Source organism: Mercenaria mercenaria, chromosome 2, assembly GCF_021730395.1.
Source record: "Mercenaria mercenaria strain notata chromosome 2, MADL_Memer_1, whole genome shotgun sequence".
Classification (NCBI taxonomy): Eukaryota; Metazoa; Mollusca; class Bivalvia; order Venerida; family Veneridae; genus Mercenaria; species Mercenaria mercenaria.
Window position 1 is genome coordinate 11409818 of NC_069362.1, and position 21986 is coordinate 11431803.

The window sequence follows — 21986 nt, forward strand, 5'->3', positions numbered from 1 at the left end:
TTTCTAAACCCCTTGAAAGATTTTCATGAAACTTTGGTCAAACAATCACCTCATCAAGACAATGTGCAGAACTTATGATTCAGCCATGTCGGCTCAAGGTCAAGGTCACAACTCAAGGCCAAAGGTTTGAGCTCTGCATCTCCTAAATCCCTTGAAGGATTTTCATGAAACTTTAGTCAAATGATTAACTCATTAAGATGATATGCAGATCACATGAGTCAGCCATGTCGGTTCAAAGTCAAGGTCTTAACTTAAGGTCAAAGATTTGAGCTTTCCGTTGTGTATTCGCTCTGTATCTCCTAAAACCCTTGAGGGATTTTCGTGAAACTTGGGTCAAATGATCACCTCATCAAGGCAATGTGCAGAGGTCATGAGTCAGCCATGTTGGCTCAAGGTCAAAGTCACAACTCATGGTCAAAGGTTTGAGCTCTTTATCTCCTAAATCCCATGAAGGGTTTTCATGAAACTTGGGTCAAATGATCACCTCATCAAGAGGATGTGCAGAACACATGAGTCAGCAATGTTGACTCAAGGTCAAGGTCACAACTCAAGGTCAAAGGTTTAAGTCTTCCTTTTTGTGTCCGCTCTGTATCTTCTTAACCCCTTGAAATATTTTCAACTTCATTGATGTTGTCATACATGGACTATAAAATATAGTTAACAACATCGATGCTTCCACCCAATACCATCAACCCTTTTGCTATCCATAACAGTAGCGGGGGATATAGCTGTCTTTCAGACTGCCTTGTTCAAATGGAAATACCTTTTAAAGACTTATTCTCACGAACCAAATGATGACTTGTGATCAAACTTAATCCATAGCATCATTATAAGTCCTCTTTCAAGTTTGTTCAAATGGGATCAATCAGTCCATTTAAGGGGCTGCTGGGGCTAAAAATAAAGATACCTTTTAACAACTTGTTCTCATGAACCACATCATTAAACTTGATCTGTAGCATCATTATAAAGTCTTCAAGATTTGTCCAAATTGGGGAGCTTGACCCCTTTAATTTGCTGCTAGAGCTAAAAATAGAAATGTCTTTAAATAACTTTTTTCCCATGAACCTCTTGATGGATCTTCATCAAACTTTATTTGTAGCATCATTATAAGGTCCTTTACCAACTTAGCTCATTTGGGGCACATGGCCCGTTTCAGAGGCTACTTGAGCTAAAATTTAAAGTACCTTTAAACGACTTCTTTTGATGAACCACTGGATGGATCTTCATCAAACTTGGTTTGAAGCATCGTTATAGGTCCCCTCTAAATTTTCTTCAAAATGGAGATTCTTGGCCACTGGAGTTAAAAATAGAAATAGCTTTAAACGACTTCCTTTCACGAACCACTCAATGAATCTTCATCAAACTTGGTTAGTAGCATCATTATAAGGCCCTCTCCCAAATTTGTTTGTTGGTGGTGTTTAGCTGTTTTAGGGTCCCCTAGAGTTAATAGAAAAAAGCCTTTAAATGACTTCTTCTGATACACTGCTGGCTGGATCTTCATTAAACTTGGCCTGTAGCATCATTTTAAGGTCCGCTTCCAAGTTTGTTCTGATGGGGGCACAAAAGCTAGAGCTTAAAGAAATAAACTCTTTAAATCGCTTGATGATCTATCAAACTTGGTCTGTAAAGTGGTTCTGCATTTGTGCTTTAGGGATCAGCTAAATAGAATATTTAGCTTCATTATTTGAAGATAGTCCATCTGAAAATACATTCCATTACGCTCGCTAGATTGGAACGACTTCATTGCTGTCTGACGACCTTGCTAGCCAATCAGAGCCTAACTTACAACATCTTGCAAATTACCTGTACTTGACTTTTGATATTTACAATTCTTAGTCTGTAATATCAGTACCGATAGCTCATCGTAGTCTTCTTTGTAGCGAGGGGTCCGGGTTTGAGCCCTGGAATGATGCACATTTCTTACTCTTGACATTCGAACAAGTCGTCTGATTGATAATAAAATGCAAACTGGAATCAAATATCAGAGACGAATGTGAATGGGTCGTTCTCAGATCTTCGTTTAGAAGATCAAGTACTTAAGTCAGATTGAAGAATAGTCTAGCTATTCTACTCATCCTGGTGTCAACGTCTGCGTCACACTTTGGTTAATGTTTTGCATGCAAGTACATATGGCTTTCATTTAAAGGCATATAGCTTTGAATCTTACTTTTTCTTTTACTAGGTCAATTACCAACCTCACTGGGTCAAGTTCCATAACTCTGACATGTATTTTGGCCAAATTATGCTGCCTTTTAGGCTTGGAAAATCCTGGTTAAAGTTTTGTGTTCAAGTTACTATCTCCAAAAATTAATGCAAATATTGAATTGAAACTTCACATATGTCTTCGAGGTTATAGAAGTAGGTGATAGCATCAAGTACCATAACTCTGACATGCATTTATGCCCCCTTTTGAACTTCAAAAATTCGTGTTAAAGTTTAGCATGCAAGTTGCTATCTCCAGAACTAATGCAGATACTGGATGAAACTCTATAGATACTTTAACATTAATGATAATATTTCTGCTTCTGGGACAACAATTTGAATAGTCGAGCATTGGCTGTCTTACTGACAGCTCTTGTTATTTATTTAACAACGTTGTATCATGAAGTTTGTTCTAATGGTTATGTATTTTTGGGGCATCACAGAAAAATATAGAAAAAAAACTTAAAAAATCTTTTTTAAATAAACTGCTGAAAGAATTTTCACAAAATCTTGTTAGAAGCATGGTCAGATGGTCATGGTCATCTTCATGTGAGCAACTTAGGCCCTCATTGTTACCATTCTGGTTAATGGAAACTACTCTCAGTGCTAAAACTGTCTAGGCTAGAAACGAAAATTGTCATTGCATTTTGTTATAGATAAGGGTGTTTGATTTTTCAAATAAAAATAATTTGATGTAAATTTAATAGTACCCTAGATACCTGTGTATGAAGTGCACCCATGTATAATACCCACTGCCAACTTTAGACTTGACCATAATATGTTCACCATTTTCTGATATTTTCAGGCAAATGACATTGATAGTTTGGATTTCGGTACACAGGGAATACGATACAGGCTTGTAGGAGCATATTCTGATTTGTAAGCAAGCCTTTATATCTAATTATGTCTCCCACATAGGTGGAGACATATTGTTTTTGCCTTCATCGTCTGTTTGTCCATCCATTTGTCTGCATTAAGCTTGTCCGGGTTTCACAGGTCAAACTGCTGGCTGGATTTTGACGAAGCTTTAGAGGAGTGATCAGTACCAAGCCTAGTTGTGTATATTGCCGACATGTTCCGCTTTACAGCACAAAATGGCCACCAGACCTAAAAATAGGAAAATCGTCTGGCTTTTGCAGGTCAAACTGCCGGCTGGATTTCAACAAAACTTCACAGGAGTGATCAGTACCAACCCTAGTTGTGCATATCGCTGGCACATTCCGCTTTGCTGCACAAACTGGCTGCCAGAGCTAAAAATAAAATTATCATTTCCGGCTTTCACATGTCAAACTGCTGAACAGATTTCAATGAAACTTCACAGGAGTGATCAGTACTAAGCCTAGTTGTGCATGTCACTGAGCTGTTCTGCTTCACTACACAAATTGGCCACCAGAGCTTAAGGTATACATAGGGGGGCGGGGACATGTTTTTGTGACAAAAATACTTTCTAGTTGGTTATGTTATTATAAAATATATATTATATTTAAATTTTGTAATTTTTTAGCTCACCGTGACAAAAGTCATGGAAGCTGTTGTGATAGTACCTGGTGTTAATGTTGTGTGTAGACATAATCATTGTAAAGGATTTTCAGCAAGCTCATATCTCAAGATGAGCTATTGTGACCACTTTATGTCCGTGGTCTGTCTGTCAACAATTTCTTGTCTGCATGATAGTGGTTTCATTTATGATTTGAATTATACCAAACTTGCACACAACTTGTATCACCATAAGATCTTGGTTCCTTTCTTGAACTAGCCATATCCCACCATGGATTCTAGAGTTATGGCCCCTGAAAGGGCAAAATTGGCTATTTTGGTCTTGTCTGCACGATGTCTTTAGGATTTTTTTACCAAACTTGCACACAACTTGTATCACTATAAGATCTTGGTTCTTTTCTTGAACTAGCCATATTCCATTATGGGTTCTAGAGTAATGGTCCGTGAAAGAGCCAGAAATTGGTTATGTTGGTCTTGTCTGCACAATAGCACTTTCATTTATGATTGGATTTTAACCAAACTTGCACACAAATTGTATCACCATAAGATCTTGCTTCCTTTCTTCACCCAGCCATATCCCACCATGGGTTTCAGAGTAACGGCCACTGGAAAACACGTATTTGCCTACCACCCCTTTATTTTCTGTTTGTAAATGGATAAATTAGTGTTAAAATATCTCGTATTTTCATCATACAGGTACGATGTACTCACTTTAACAGATCCGTCACCGTTTTATGCAGTTTCAAAAATACTTAGTCCGTCAAAACCCGGCCGTCGGCAAAGGTTTTGTTTTACATCCGAGTCGGTGGTTCACAAAAATAAAAACGCGTAGGTAAACACGAGCAGGTGGAATTTATGAAAAACGTTATTTTCACGAGTTTTCAGGACCGACAGGGGACAAAAGTCATTTTTATCAATATGTAGACTAACATTTCATGTTTCTTCATTGTGCACAGTCATTTTAAAATATTTAGGTTTCATAATTGAAGCCTATTCTATGAATTACAATAGGGGTGCAGTAGCTGTACTATGAATTAATTGTATGCTTTTATGTATACATTATGGCATTAATACATTGTCACACTATGATACATTATTTTGATAATGACGCCAACATCTTAGAGCAAGATTATTGATAGAGATATCTGAATTAAATTTTAATATCTATGTTTGAATTTCAGTCATTTGCCATGTATCTAAGTAAAATCATCAAACTGAACGTGGCTGTGTCGTCCATACTGGCCGACATGGAAGGCGTATTCGGCACAAGATGTAAAACATGTACATTTTGATTGCAGTTATATCTGTCATCTGTCGGCCGTCAGCATTTAGCTTGAGTATGCGATAGAGGCTGTATTTTTCAACTGATCTTCATGAATTTTGGTCAGAATGATTACCTTGATGAAATCTAGGCTGAGTTCGAAAATGGGTAATCTGGGGTCAAAAACTAGGTCACTAGGTCAAATCAAGGAAAAACATTGTGTATGCGATAGAGGCTTTATTTTTAGCTCGACTATTCGAAGAATAGTCTAGCTATTCTACTCACCCTGGCGTCGGTTTCGGCGTCGGCGTCACACCTTGGTTAAGGTTTTGCATGCAAGTACATACAGCTATCATTTAAAGGCATATAGCTTTGAAACTTACTTATTCTTTTTCTAGGTCAATAACCAACCTCACTGGGTCAAGTTCCATAACTCTAACATGTATTTTGAGCAAATTATGCCCCCTTTTGGACTTAGAAAATTCTGGTTAAAGTTTTACATGCAAGTTATTATCTCCAAAACTCATGCAGATATTGAATTGAAACTTCACATGTGTCTTCGGGGTTATAAAACTAGTTGATAGCACCAAGTCCCATAACTCTGACATGTATTTTGGGCAAATTATGCCCCCTTTTGGACTTAGAAAATCCTGGTTAAAGTTTTGCGTGCAAGTACATACAGCTATTACCAAAAGGCATATAGCTTTGAAACTTATTTATTCTTTTTCTAGGTCAATTACCAACCTCATTGGGTCAAGTTTCATAACTCTTAACATGTATTTTGAGCAAATTATGCCCCCTTTTGGACTTAGAAAATTCTGGTTAAAGTTTTACATGCAAGTTACTATCCCAAACTAATGCAGTATTGATTTGAAACTTAACATGTTTCTTCGGGGTTATAAACTAGTTGATAGCTCAAGTTCCATAACTCTTGTAGTATTTTGGTCAAATTATGTCCCCTTTCGACTTAAAACTCTTTGATATTTTAAACATTTGGGTAATAAATTTCTGCTTCTGTGACAATATTTCGAATAGTCGGCTTGGCTGTTTATGGACAGCTCGTTGTTCAATTGATCTTCATGAAATTTTATCAGAAATGATAACCTTGATAAAATCTAGGAAAGTTTCGAAATGGTTTCAACCGGGTCAAAATAGGTCACTGGTCAATCAGGAAAAAACATTGGTATGTGATAGAGGCGTATTTTCAATTGATCTTCATGTAAATGTTTGTTTAGAATTGATTATTCTTATAGAAAATCTAGGCCAAGTCGAAATGGTCACAACGCGAGTCAAAAGACTGGAATCACATAATGACACGGTCAGATCATGACCTTGTGTATGCAATAGAGGCTGTAATTTTCATTTTATCTTCATGAATTTTGGTCAGAATGATTAACTTGATGAAATCTAGGCCGAGTTCGAAAATGGGTTATCTGGGATTAAAAAGCAGGTCACTAGGTCATATCAAAGAAAAACCTTGTGTATGTGATAGAGGCTGTATTTTTCTACTGATCTTCATGAATTTTGGTCAGAATGATTGCCTTGATAAAATCTAGGTCAAGTTTGAATATGGGTCATCGGGGATCAAAAACTAGGTCACTAGGTCAAATCAAATAAAAACCTTGTGTATGCAATAGGGGCTGCATTTTACACCTGATCTTCATGCAATTTAATCAGAATGTTTGTCTATATGAAATCTAGTTGGAGTTTGAATATGGGTCATCTGGGATAAAAAACTAGGTCACTAGATCAAATTAAAGAAAAACCTTGTGTATGCAATAGGGGCTGCAGTTTACACTGGATTCTCATAAAATTTAGTCAGAATAATTGCCTTTATGAAATCTAGGTCAGGTTAGAATATGGGTCATCTGTGATCAAAAACTAGGTCACTAGGTCAAATCAAAGAAAAACCTTTGTATATGCAATAGAGACTGTGTTTTTCAATTGATCTTCATGAAATTTGGTCAGAATGCTAGCCTTGATGAAATAAAGGTCAATTTTGAATATGGGTCATCTGGGGTCAAAACTAAATCGCTAGGATATATCAAAGAAAAACGTTTTGTATGCAATAGAGGCTGTATTTTTCAATTGAGGTTGATGAAATTTAATCAGAATGATTGCCTTGATCAAGTCTAGGTCAAATTCGAATGTAGGTCATCTTAGCTCAAAAACTAGGTCACTAGGTCAAATTGAAGAAAATGCTTGTTTACACTTAAGAGACCACATTTTTGATCCAGTCTTAATGAAAATTGGCTAGAATATTTGTTCCCATGAAATCACTATGTCAAACATGTTTACACTGTTATGGTGTGTTTATCAGGTGAGCGACCTATGGCCATCTTGTTTGGCTGGCTCCATCCCCTATTTTTATAGTTATGGCCCCTGAAATTGTAAAAAACTGCACATTTTCACCTAATTATGTGCCTAGCTAAAAACGTATTTGATGTAAATTCATGAAACCTTGCTTGAGTCTTTATCATGATGTGACCTTGCACACTTGGCATTCTTATTGAGAATCTTAGCACTTATTACAGAGTTATGGCCCTTGAATTAGCCAAAAAAGTGGATTTTTTGTTTGTGGTGCCTATAGCTAAAAAAGTATATAGCCTCGAATAATGAATTCTTTTCATAAAATGTTTGTTGAGGCTATACCCCATCAAGACTGCAAACATTTAAATTATTGCCCCTTATTTGTGACAAATATACCAGTTGGGGCACACCCTGTGTCCTACAGACACATTCTAGTTTGACATAGAAATTAGTTAAGTTTTGCATACCATTCCATATTTTGTCTATACTGTTTGATATATGGCTTTGAAACTTTGAACACTTGCTTACCATCATGGTCATACATTGCCTTATAGTGCAAGACTTATCCAGATCCACAAAATGCAGTTACATTGTTCGTCATACCTATTCTTTTTCTTTTATCTGAAAATCTCTGTTATTATGTCTCCCCCAGGAGACATATTGTTTTTGCCCTGTCCGTCCGTCCATCCTTCCGTCCGTCTGTCCGTCACACTTCATTTCCGAGCAATAACTGGAGAACCATTTGACCTAGAACTTTCAAACTTCATAGGGTTGTAGGGCTGCTGGAGCAGACGACCCCTATTGTTTTTGGGGTCACTCTGTCAAAGGTCAAGGTCACAGGGGCCTGAACATTGAAAACCATTTCCGATCAATAACTAGAGAACCACTTGACCCTAATGTTGAAACTTCATAGGATGATTGTTCATGAAGAGTAGATGACCTCTATTGATTTTGGGGTCACTCCATCAAAGGTCAAGGTCACAGGGGCCTGAACATTGAAAACCATTTCCGATCAATAACTAGAGAACCACTTGACCCAGAATGTTGAAACTTCATAGGATGATTGATCATGAAGAGTAGATGACCCCTATTGATTTTGGGGTCACTCCGTCAAAGGTCAAGGTCACAGGGGCCTGAACATTGAAAACCATTTCCGATCAATAACTAGAGAACCACTTGACCCAGAATGTTGAAACTTCATAGGATGATTGTACATGCAAAGTAGATGACCCCTATCGATTTTGGGGTCACTCCATCAAAGGTCAAGGTCACAGGGGCCTGAACATTGAAAACCATTTCCAGTCAGTAACTTGAGAACCACTTGACCCAGAATGTTGATACTTCATAGGATGATTGGCCATGAAGAGTAGATGACCCCTATCGATTTTGGAGTCACTCCGTCAAAGGTCAAGGTCACAGTGGCCTGAACATTGAAAATCATTTCCGATCAATAACTAGAGAACCACTTGACCCAGAATGTTGAAACTTCATAGGATGATTGATCATGAAGAGTAGATGACCCTATTGATTTTGGGGTCACTCCATCAAAGGTCAAGGTCACAGGGGCCTGAACATGTAAAACCGTTTCCGATCAATAACTAGAGAACCACTTGACCCAGAATGTTGAAACTTCATAGGATGATTGTACATGCAAAGTAGATGACCCCTATCGATTTTGGGGTCACTCCATTAAAGGTCAAGGTCACAGGGGCCTGAAGATTGAAAACCATTTCCGGTCAGTAACTTGAGAACCACTTGACCCAGAATGTTGAAACTTAATAGGATGATTGGTCATGAAGAGTAGATGACCCCTATTGTTTTTGGGATCACTCTTTGAAAGGTCAAGGTCACAGGTGCCTGAACATTGAAAACCAGTTCCGGTCAGTAACTTGAGAACCACTTGACCCAGAATGTTGAAACTTCATAGGATGATTGGCCATGCAGAGTAGATGACCCCTATTGATTTTGGGGTCAGTCTATTAAAGGTCAAGGTCACAGTGGCCTGTTCATGTAAAATCATTTTTTGGAAATAACTTGAGAACCACCTGACCCAGAATGTTGAAACTTAATAGGATGATTGGACATGCAGAGTAGATGACCCCTATTTATTTTGAGGTCACTTGATCAAAGGTCAAGGTCACAGGAGCCTGAACAGTGACTTGAGAACCACTAGGCCAAGAGTGTTCAAATTTAGCGGTTTGACTGGACATGCCAAGTAGATGATCCCTATTGCAGCCAACCATCAGTGTCTCTTTGACTTTCGCTCCTGACCCCTATTGACTTCTTGCCTATAGGACTTTGCATTGGGGGAGACATGCGCTTTTTTACAAAAGCATTTTCTTGTTATTTTGAATGTTTGTCTTGATGACCACTAGGTCAAGATAGAATCTTGGTCATGGGAGGTCAAAAACTAGGTCATCTTATCAAATCAAAGGAAAATCTTGTGAACACTGTAGAGGCCACATTTATGATCCAATCTTTGTGAAACTTGACCTGAATGTTTGTCTTGATGATCTCTAGCTAAAGTACGAAACTGGGTCATGTGGGATAAAAAAAACTATGAAACTAGGTTGTGAGAATTGGTCAAAATGCTTGTCTTGATGGCCTCTAGGTCACTTTTGAATCTGGTTTATGCGGGGTAAAAAACTAGGTCACCCGGTCAAATCAAACAAAAAGCTTGTTAACAATCTTGAGGCCACATTTATGCATATATATCTTCATGAAATTTGGTCAGAATGATTATCTTGATGATCTTTAGGCCAAGTTTGAAACTTGGTCATGTGGGTTAAAAAGCTAGGTAACTGTGCCAGATCAAAGAGGAATCTGGACTCTAGAGTCCACATTTTAAGTTTGAAACTCATGAGAATTGGTCAGAATGGTTGTCTTGATGACCTCTAGGTCAAGAATGAATCTGGGTCATGTGGGGTCAAAAACGAGGTCATCCAATCAAATCAAAGGAAAACCTTGTTAACACTGTAGAGGCCACATTTATGACCCTATCTTCATGAAACTTGGTCAGAATGTTTGTGTTGATGGCCTTTAGGTTAAGTTTGTATCTTAATCATATGGGTCAAAAACTAGGTCACCTGATCAGATCAAAGGAAACGTTTGTTAACACTCTAGAGGTAACAGTTATGACCCTATCTTCATGAAACTTGGTCAGAATGCTTATCTTGATGATTCCTATGCCAAGTTTGAATTTTGGTCATAAGGGGTGGTCAAAGACTAGGTCACCCACTCAAATCAAAGGAAAAGCTTGTTAACACCTTAGAGGCCACATTTATTAACCTCTGTTCCTGAAACTTAGAATGTTTATCTTGATGATTCTTAGGCCAAGTTTAACAAATGAGCGATACAGGGTCATCATGACCCACTTGTTGATTGTCAAGATGGATGGACATTGTGATTTTCAAAATAGGGATGGCATTGTGATTGTCAACACATTAATGGGCATTGTGATTATCATCACAGTGATTGCCATTGTTATTTATCTAGATATTGATGGGCATTGTGGTTGTAAAGACAGGGATGGTCATTGTTATTGTCAAGACATTGACGGGCATTGTGGTTGTCAAGACAGGGATGGGCATTGTGATTGTCAACACATTTATTGGCACTTTGATTGTCAAGACATTGATGGGCATTGTGATTGTCAAGAGAGTGATGGGCATTGTGATTGTCAAAAGAGTGATGGGCATTGTGATTGTCAAGACATTGATGGGCATTGTGATTGTTAAGACAGGGATGGGCATTGTGATTGTCAAGAGAGTGATGGGCATTGTGATTGTCAAGACAGTGATGGGCGTAGTGATTGTCAAGACATTGATGGGCATTGTGATTGTCAAGAGAGTGATGGGCATTGTGATTGTCAAGACAGTGATGGGCATAGTGATTATCAAGACATTGATGGGCATTGTGATTGTCAAGACAGTGATGGGCATTGTGATTGTCTAGATATTGATGGGCATTGTGATTGTCAAGACAGGGATGAGCATTGTGATTGTCAACACATTGATTGGCATTGTGATTGTCAAGACAGTGATGATCATTGTGATTGTCTAGATATTGATGGGCATTGTGGTTGTCAAGACAGGGATGAGCATTGTGATTGTCAACACATTTATTGTACCCCCTCGACAACAAAGTTGTAAGGGGGGGTATACTGGTTTCAGGTTGTCTGTCTGTCCGTCTTCCTGTCTGTCCGTAGACACAATCTTGTGTGCACCATCACTCTTCATCCCCTTGACACACTTTAATGAAACTTCACACAACTGATCAGTAACAACAGTAGTTGTGCATGGGGCATGTTAGTTTCTTTCAGAAAAAAAATTCCAGAGTTACGGGACTTTCTTTTTTGTAACTATACTGTATACATAGACACAATCTTGTGCGCACCATCTCTCCTCATCCCCACGACACAATTTAATCAAACTTCACACAAGTGATCAGTAACAACAGCAGTTGTGCATGGGGCATGTTAGGTTCTTTCAGCAACAAAAGTTGCAGAGTTATGGGACTTTGTTTCTTGTTAACGTACTATGTACATACAGTCTGCATGTGCAATCTTGTATGTGCCTAATCTTCCGAATCCTTGCACACAATTTAATGAAACTTCACACAAGTGATCAGTACCAACCCTAGTTGTGCATGGTGCATGTTATGTTCTTTTAGAAAAATTCTGCATAGTTATGGGACTTTGTTTTTTGTTACTTTACTGTATAAATACAGTCTATATACATACAGTCCACATAATTATGCAATCTTGTGTGCGTCAAATTGCAATGTACTGTGTCAGTGCATGTGGGGGGTACATTCATCACCTTTAGTGATAGTTCTAGTTTGCACTGTGATTGTCAAGACAGTGATGGGCATTGTGATTGTCAAGACAGTGATGGGCATTGTGATTGTCAAGACAGTGATGGGCGTAGTGATTGTCAAGACAGGGATGAGCATTGTGATTGTCAATACAGTGATGGGCATTGTGATTGTGAAGACAGTGATGGGCATTGTTACTGTCTAGACATTAATTGGCATTGCGATTGTTAACACATTGGCATTCAGTGATTGTCAACACATTGATGGGCATTTTGATTGTTAGGACAGTGATGGCCATTGTTATTGTTTAGACATTGATGGGCATTGTGATTGTCAACACATTTATGGGCATTGTGATTGTCAAGACAGTGATGGCCATTGTTATTGTCTAGACATTGATTGGCATTGTGATTGTCTAGACATTGATGGGCATTGTGATTGTCTAGACATTAATGGGCATTGTGATTGTCAACATATTTATGTGCATTGTGATTGTCAAGACAATGATGGCCATTGTTATTGTCTAGACATTGATGGGCATTGTGGTTGTCAAGACAGTGATGGTCATTGTTATTGTCTAGACATTGATGGGCATTGTGGTTGTCAAGACAGGGATAGGCATTTTAATAGCTAGACAGGGATGGGCCTTGCCATTGTGAAAACTGAGATGAACATTGTGATTGTCATGTCAGGGATTTGTATTGTGATAGTCAAGATAGGAAAAAGTTAGTGATAGACAGACAGAGGTAGGTATTAAGATTGTCAAGATGGTGATGAGCATTATGATAGACAGACAGGGATGTGTTTTCTGTTTGTCAGGACAGGAATTGGTATTGTAATTGTCAAGACAGGGATGGGTATTGTGATTGTGAAGACAAGGATAGGTGTTTTGACTGTGAAGACAGGAATGGGCATTGTAATTGTCACGACAGAAATTTGTTTTGTGTTTGTCAAGACCGTGTTGGGCTTCTGATTGTCAAGACAGGGCATTGTGATTGCCAAGATAGTGATGGGCATAATGACTGTCAAGACTGGCATTGGCATTTTGAAAGACAGACTGGGATGCGCTTTGTGATAGACAGACAAGGGTTAAGCATTGTGATTGTCAAGACTAGGAAGGGCTTGTGATTGTGAGGACAGGGATGGGTATTGTGATTGTCAAGAAAGTTATGGTCATTGTGATAGACAAGGCAGGGATGGGAATTGTGATTGTAAAGATAGGTATGGGTATTGCGTTGTCAAGACATGGATGGGCATTATGATTGTTAGTAATTTTTCCTTCAGGTTTGATATCAAAGAGGACACTGGTGAAGTAACGGTTGCAGCTTGTGCAACATACGGGTCTAAGCCTTGTTTGGACTATGATTATCCTCCTACACTTTATACCCTTAGTGTGCAAGGTAGGTAATATCTATGTGTGCAATTTAGGTAATACCTATGTAATATCTATGTGATTAATATTGTTACATTGGTAAATAAGATAACAAATTTGCATATTTCATCCTTATTGTGATTGCTCGATGTCCAGCGTCCATCATCTGTCAACATTTAGCTTGTGTATGTGATAGAGGCTGTATTTTTCAACTGATCTTCATGAAATTTGGTCAGAATGATTACCTTGATGAAATCTAGGCCATGTTTGAAAATAGGTCATCTGGGGTCAAAAACTAGGTCACTAGGTCAAATCAAAGAAAAACCTTGTCTATGCGATAGAAGCTGTATTTTTCAATTGATCTTCATAGAATTTGGTCTGAATGATTGCCTTGATGTAATCTAGGTTGAATTCGAATATGGTTTATCTGGGGTAAAAAACTAGGTCACTAGGTCAAATCAAAGAAAAACCTTGTGTATGCAATAGAGGCTGTATATTTCAATTGATCTTTATGAAATTTTGTCAGAATGATTGCCTTGATGAAATCTAGGTTCAGTTTGAATATGGGTCATCTGGGTCAAAAAGTAGGTCACTAGGTCAAATCAAAGTGGGGTCAAAAACTAGGTCATTAAGTCAAATCAAAGAAAAACCTTGTGTATGCGATAGAAGCTGTAGTTTTCAATTGATATTCATGGAATGAAGTCAGAATGATTGCCTTGATGAGATCTAGATCGAGTTTGAATATGGGTCATCTGGGGTCAAAAACTAGGTCACTAGGTCAAATCAAAGAAAAACCTTATGTATGCTATAGAAGCTGTTTTTTTTTTCAATTGATCTTCATGAAATTTGGTCAGAATGATTGCCTTGATGAACTCTAGGTGGGGTTCAAATATGGTTCATATGGGGTTAAAAAGTAGGTCACTAGGTCAAATCAAAGAAAAACCTTGTGTATGCGATAGAGGCTGTATTTGTCAATTGATCTTCATGAAATTTGGTCAGAAAAATTGCCTTGATGAAATCTAGGCCATGTTTGAATATGGGTCATCATGGGTCAAAAACTAGGTTACTAGGTCATATCAAAGAAAATACTTGTTTAAACTCAAGGTCCAATCCTAATGAAAATTTGCCAAATATTTGTTTCCATGAAATCACTAGGTCAAACATGTTTACACTGTTATGGTGTGTTTCTCAGGTGAGCGACCTAGGGCCATCTTAGCCCTCTTGTTATGTCTCCCACCACACAGTGGTGCGGGAGACATATTGATTTACTCCAGTCTGTGTGTGTTTGTGTGTGTCTGTCACAAAACTTGTCCGCACTCTAAGTGGAACATTTCTCATCCGATTTTCACCAAACTTGAACAAAATGTGTTTGACCATAAGACCTCGGCCAAGTTCGATAACTAGCCAAATCGTTCCAGGCGTCTTGGAGTTGTGGCCCTTGAATTACCAAAAATCGGTCTTTTTACTCTTGTCCACACTCTAATTCGAATATTTCTCATCCAATCTTCACCAAACTTAAACAAAATGTGTTTGACCATGAGACCTCGGCCAAGTTCGATAACTAGCCAAATCGGTCCAGGCATTTTGGAGTTACGGCCCTTGAATTATCGAAAAATTGGCCTTTTTACTCATGTCCGCACTCTTAATCAAACATTTCTCATCCGATCTTCACCAAACTTGAACAAAATGTGTTTGACCATGAGACCTGGGCCAAGTTCGATAACTAGCCAAATCAGTCCAAGCATTTTAGAGTTAACGGCCCTTGAATTATCGAAAAAATCGCCCTTTTACTCTTGTCCGCTCTCTAAGTCGAACATTTCTCATCCGATCTTCACCAAACTTGAACAAAATGTGTTTGACCATGAGACCTCGGCCAAGTTTGATAACTAGCCAAATCAGTCCAAGCATTTTAGAGTTACGGCCCTTGAATTACCGAAAAAATCTGTCTGTTTACTCTTGTCAGCTCTCTAAGTCGAACATTTCTCATCCGATCTTCACCAAACTTGAACAAAATATGTTTGGCCATAAGACCTTACCCAAGTCCGATAACTAGCCAAATCCGCCCAGGCACTTTTGATTTATGGCCCTTGAATTACTGATTGGATCCACTCATCCAGACCATCTTATTGGATCCACTCATCTAAAACATCTAGAGAAACTAACATTTTTCATAGGGGCAGTTGTGGGAGACATGCGCTTTTCTCAAAAGCATCTCTAGTTTTGTAAGCACATTATCATAACCCCTTCAGTAGTCTAGTGATAGAGCGCCTGCTTTGAGTGCTTGAGGTTGTGGGTTCAGTCCCTGGCAGCGTCTATGACGTGAAAAATGGTACTAGTAGCTTCCTCACTTGGTATTCAGCATAAAGAGGACAGTTCAAGGACTGGTAAGCCAGGTGACAGCATAATGTGACCAGGTGGGGTATCAGGTCATGACTTGTCTGGCGTGTCCAATAAGGCAGCACTATAAAGTTGGGCATTGTGCTCACTGCTAAAAGTAGACTCTGTAGTTTGTATGACTGAAAAATTGTCGAAAAAAACTTTAAACCCAAACACACGCACTGAAAGTTGTTTGTATCTCAGTATTGCTTGCAGGAGGACTACTTTATATTCAGTTTCGTAAGTTTATGAATAGATAAAAAGATCTTCCAAAACCAGAATAACTTTGTTAGTACAAATGTAGACTGACAAAATCATTTTTAGCTCATCTGATTTTTTGAAAAAAAATGAGTTATTGTCATCACTTGAGTGGTTGTTGGCGTCGGCTGGTTAAGTTTTATGTTTAGGTCAGCTTTTCTCCTAAACTATCAAAGCTATTGCTTTGAAACTTGGAATACTTGTTCACCATCATGAGCTGACCCTGTATAGCAAGAAACATAACTCCATCTTGCTTTTTGCAAGATTTATGGCCCCTTTTGTACTTAGAAAATATCAGATTTCTTGGTTAAGTTTTATGTTTAGGTCAACTTTTCTCCTAAACTATCAAAGCTATTGCTTTGAAACTTGGAATACTTGTTCACCATCATAAGCAGACCCTGTACATCAAGAAACATAACTCCATCTTGCTTTTTGCAAGAATTATTGCCCCTTTTGGACTTAGAAAATCAGTTTTCTTGGTTAAGTTTTATGTTTAGGTCAGCTTTTATCCTAAACTGTCAAAGCTATTGCTTTAAAACTTGCAACACTTGTTCACCATCATAAGCTGACCCTGTACAGCAAGAAACATAACTCCATCCTGCTTTTTGCAAGATTTATGGCCCCTTTTGGACTTAGAAAATATCAGATTTCTTGGTTAAGTTTTGTGTTTAGGTCAACTTTTTCTCTTAAACTATCAAAGCTATTGCTTTGAAACTTGCAACACTTGTTCACCATCATAAGCTGACCCTGTACAGCAAGCAACATAACTCCATCCTGCTTTTTGCAATAATTATTACCCCAATCTGACTAAAGTACTTGATCTTCTAAACGAAGATCTGAGAACGGCCTATTTACATTCGTCTTCTGTATATTTTGGATTTCCATTATTGCTATTTTTATGTTATCCAATCAGACGACTTGTTCGATTGTCAAAGGATAAGAAAAATATGCGGTTATTCCAGGACTCGAACCCGGGACCCCTCGCTTCCAAAGCAAGTGGCCTACCGACTGAGCTAACCGGCTATCTGATACATTACGAAATAAGAATTGTAAATATCAAAAGTCAATGCTACATGTAGATTTGCAAGATGTTGTAAGCTAGGCTCTGATTGGCTAGCGAAAGAGCCGTCAGAACGAGGCAATGAATAGGTCGTTTTCAGATCCTATGCGTAGCGTAATAGGATATGTACTTTAGTCAGATTGATTATTGCCCCTTTTGGACTTAGAAAATCATTTTCTTGGTTGAGTATTATGTTTAAGGCAACTTTTCTCATAAACTATCAAAGCTATTGCTTTAAAACTTGCAACAGTTTTTCACCATCATAAGTGGACACTGTACATCAAGAAACATAACTCTATCCTGCTTTTTGCAAGAATGATGGCCCTTTTTAGACTTAGAAAATCATGGGTAGGACAATATTTCTATTATACAAAAAAAATCAGATGAGCGTCAGCACCCGCAAGGCGGTGCTCTTGTTAAGACTACTTTTTTCAGGGTGAGCCATTTGTGTAGGTCAATGGTAATATTTTCTTTGTTTTTCCTAGCCATCGACAATCGTGGAGATATAGGAAGCAAGGATTCGACAGTGACACTTAATGTCCATCTTAGAGACGTTAATGATAATCCGCCAGAAGTTCCAGACTACCGAAGGGAAATTAAAGAAGGACAAAGATACTTTACTCCAGACCTAATTGTACAGGTAAAGCATTCTCAAAGTGTTTATGTACTTTATAATACAGCCCTTTTTTTATGGTTTTGGGGAAGGGTGGCGGGTCCTTTCAGAAGGGGAAATTTGAGTCGTAAAATACCAAATTGGGGATTTTTTTTATATAAATAAAAAAACAACAACACAGATTGAGTAAGATCAAGGCCTCCCTTGGCTGTTTCACACTTTTAGCCATGACTTATGTCAATTGCAAAATCTTGGGACCATTTCATACCCTAAAGTGCCAGAATTAGAAGCCATTATTTTTTTATGCCGCCGAAGGGAGGCATATAGTTTTTGAACCGTCTGTCGATCTGTCGGTCTGTCCGCAATTTTCGTGTCCGGTCCATATCTTTGTCATCGATGGATGGATTTTCAAATAAGTAAGACGACGTGCAGTGTGCAAGACCCAGGTCCGTAGCTCAAAGGTCAAGGTCACACTTAGACGTTAAAGGATAGTGAATTGATGGGCGTGTCCGGTCCATATCTTTGTCATCAATGGATGGATTTTCAAATAACTTGGCATTAATGTGTACCACAGTAAGACGACGTGTCCTGCGCAAGACCCAGGTTCGTAGCTCAGAGGTCAAGGTCACACTTAGATGTTGAAGGATAGTGCATTGATGGGCGTGTCCGGTCCATATCTTTGTCATCGATGGATGGATTTTCAAATAACTTGGCATGAATGTGTACCACAGTAAGACGACGTGTCGTGCGCAAGACCGAGGTCTGTAGCTCAAAGGTCAAGGTCACACTTAGACATTAAATGTCATTTTTCATGATAGTGCATTGATGGGCATGTCCGGTCCATATCTTTGTCATTCATGCATGGATTTTAAAATAACTACGCATGAATGTTTGACACAGTAAGACGACGTGTCGTGCGCGAGACCCAGCTCCATAGGTCAAAGGTCCTAAACTCTAACATCGGCCATAACTATTCATTCAAAGTGCCATCGGGGGCATGTGTCATCCTATGGAGACAGCTCTTGTTCAAGAACAATTTCAAAGCTAAAGTAATTGCTCAATATATGAAATTATTCCTTTAATAGTTTGCAATTTTTGAATTATCTCCCTTTAATGGGCATTTTTCACTACTTAGATGTTTATAAAGCATTAATATTTAGTTCTTTATTTTTGCCCTTTGTATTTCAAACTTAATATAAGGTCATTTATCAAAAATAGAGTTGTCCTTTTTTATTTTATGACTTTTAAAAAGCTTTTTAAATGCTTTTAATTGCATTATATATAAATCTCAATTTACAATCTAGTCCATACATATTACTGTATAGCGAAAATACCACCCAAAGGTATGATTAGCATTTTGTTTATAAGCACTTGGGAGGTGCTTTAAAAAATTCATCCCGTGTATAAATGCTTTACATTGGGCAGGTGAAAGAACCAAATGAACTTTTGACCTTCAGACCCATATGACAAATTTAAAACACTTACCCTGCTAAAATTCTATAATGAACTTGTCCTTTTTTCAATTTGGACAGTACCATTAAATGTTAAAAGGGGTGCTTAACCAAAAAGATACTGACTGAATGGGGAACAGTGCAGACCATAATCAGACTGCATAGATGTCCAGACTGATCTTGGTCTGCACTGATCGCAAAGGCAGAATTACTTGCCGCCAGCAGGCTAAGGGTTGATACCAGGTGAGACAACAGTTGTATGGTGATTTGCCTTGTGAACACTCTAGAGGCCACATTTGTGACCCAGTCTTTTTGAAACTTGGTCAGAATGTTAGTCTTGATGATTTCTAGGTCAGGTTTGAACTGGGTCATGTGGGGTCAAAAACTGTGTCTGTAGGCCAGATCATGGGATCTGTATGAAAGTTGGTCTGAATGTTCATCTTGATGATATCTAGGTCAAGTTCACAACAGGGTCATGTGCGGTCAAAAACTAGGTCAGTAGGTCTAAAAATAGAGGCCATATTTTTCATGGGATCTGTATGAAAGTTGGTCTGAATGTATATCTTGATGATATATAGGTCAAATTTGAAACTGGGTCAACTGCAATCAAAAACTAGGTCAGTAGGTCTTGAAATAGAAAAACCTTGTGACCTCTCTAGAGGCCATACCCTTGAATGGATCTTCATGAAAATTGGTCAGAATGTTCACCTTGATAATATCTAGGTCAAGTTTGAAACTGAGTCACATGCCCTAAAAAACTAGGTCAGTAGGTCAAATAATAAAAAAACCTTGTGACCTCTCTAGAGGCCATACTTTTCATGGGATCTGTATGAAAGTTGGTCTGAATGTTCATCTTGATGATATCTAGGTCAAGTTTGAAACTGGGTCAACTGTGGTTAAAAACTAGGTGAGTAGGTCTAAAATTAGAAAAATCTTTTGACTTCTGTAGTGGCCATATTTTTCATGAGATCTTCATGAAAATTAGTGAGAATGTTCAGCTTGATGATATCTAGATAAAATTCAAAACAGGGTCACGTACCTTTGAAAACTAGGTCAATAGGTCAAATAATAGAAAAACCTTGTGACCTCTTAGAGACCATATTTTTCAGTGGATCTTCATGAAAAATTGGTCAGAATTTTTATCTTGATAATATCTAGGTAAAGTTCAAAATTGGGTCACATGAGCTCAAAAACTAGGTCACTATGTCAAATAATAGAAAAAAACGACGTCATACTCAAAACTGGATCATGTGGGAAGAGGTGAGCGATTCAGGACCATCATGGTCCTCTTGTTTTCCTGTTTACGTTGTGTATAGGTAATTGTATTGTGAACATAAAAATGGCAAAAAATATATGGGTCACCAGGCTTAATTGTATGTTAGGACTGCTTGAATACAACAGCTGTTTGGGCGAAAAAATGGCCTGAACCTGACTTAATTGATTATATCTGCTATAAGTTTAAACAGTTCTTAATCCTTTCTATAATTGAATACAAAATGATCTGAAAGGAGATTATTGTCTTACCAATAAAAAGTTAATTGTCTAACATTATGTGAACAATACTGTCTTTGTACTAAAATGTGCAGTCAAAACACAGTCACAAATGGCAAGTTGCATGATACATGTCATCCATGGTACATGTCAATACAACATAAACCAGTATCAACATTTGATTACTGATAAAACTTACTGAAAAATGTTATTTTATACAAGATTCCTCATATTTAAGATTGTCTGTCACATGTTTCAACAAATGTTGACCACTTCAATTTGCCATGGATAGTATCGGCTGCACAGAAAGATGCACACAAAAAACTATAGGAATTCCCTGAAAGTCATTTCTTTTGATATCACTTTGTTTCCAACCTTAATGCATTTGTGAAAAAGAAAATGAATGAACTGTTATTTTAAAATTGTTTCATTATACTCCCTCCACCCTCCCATGGGGGCGGGGGGGGGGATGAGGGGGGCATGAAGTACTTGCAGTGTTCATCTGTCAATCTGTCGAGGTCACACTTGGAGGTCAAATGTCCGTAAGCTTTTTCACTGAGTCTTTTTTCACTGTCTGAATCTTTAAACCTTACATGAGTCTTTATCATGCTCTGGCCTTGCACACTTGGTATTCTTCCTAAGAATCTTAGAGCTAATTACAGAGTTATGGCCCTTGAATTAGCCAAAATAGTGAATGTTTTGTTTGTGATGCTCATAGCTCAAAACGTATATGGCCTAGAATAATGAATCCTTTATATTAAAATGTTCGTTAAGGCTATACCCCCATAGGACTGCAAACATTTGAATTATTGCCCCTTATTTTTGACAAATGTACCAGTAGGGGCACACCCTGTGTCCTACAGACACATTCTAGTTTGCCATATTTGTTCAGCTGACAAGGCTGTTGAATAGTTGATCAGATATATATTGATATTTTTCAGGGTACTGATAGAGATAACAGTCAACTGGTATACTCTATTGAGTCACAGGGTCCAGGTCAGTTCTGGGCAATTAATTCTACAACTGGAGTTATTTACACTAAAAGTCCAGATGGGATAGATTACAGGGATGGTGCTGGATCTGATATGTAAGTTCATATGTTTAAGTTAAAGTTCTTTTAATCTTGAATGAATAGCACTGAATCAGTAAAGATTAATATAAATGATATTTGTTTTTTTTTTCAGTTTATTGTCTTTTACCAAGTTGACATCAGATGCTATATTTTGTAAATGGGCTTTGGAAAAACAAGACATAATTAGGTCAGAGGTCAAGGACATAGT

General features: G+C 38.0%; 1 protein-coding gene across 1 annotated transcript in view; it reads left to right on the forward strand.

Moving 5' to 3' along the window:
* Positions 1–21986, forward strand: part of LOC128548885 (cadherin-4-like) — a 36105-nt gene that overhangs the window by 3959 nt on the left and 10160 nt on the right. Inside the window, exons 3-6 of the mRNA XM_053524417.1 lie at positions 3008–3081; positions 13370–13485; positions 17637–17791; positions 21648–21793. Of these exons, the coding sequence (XP_053380392.1) occupies positions 3008–3081; positions 13370–13485; positions 17637–17791; positions 21648–21793 (491 nt within the window). The remainder of the gene's footprint in view (positions 1–3007; positions 3082–13369; positions 13486–17636; positions 17792–21647; positions 21794–21986) is intronic.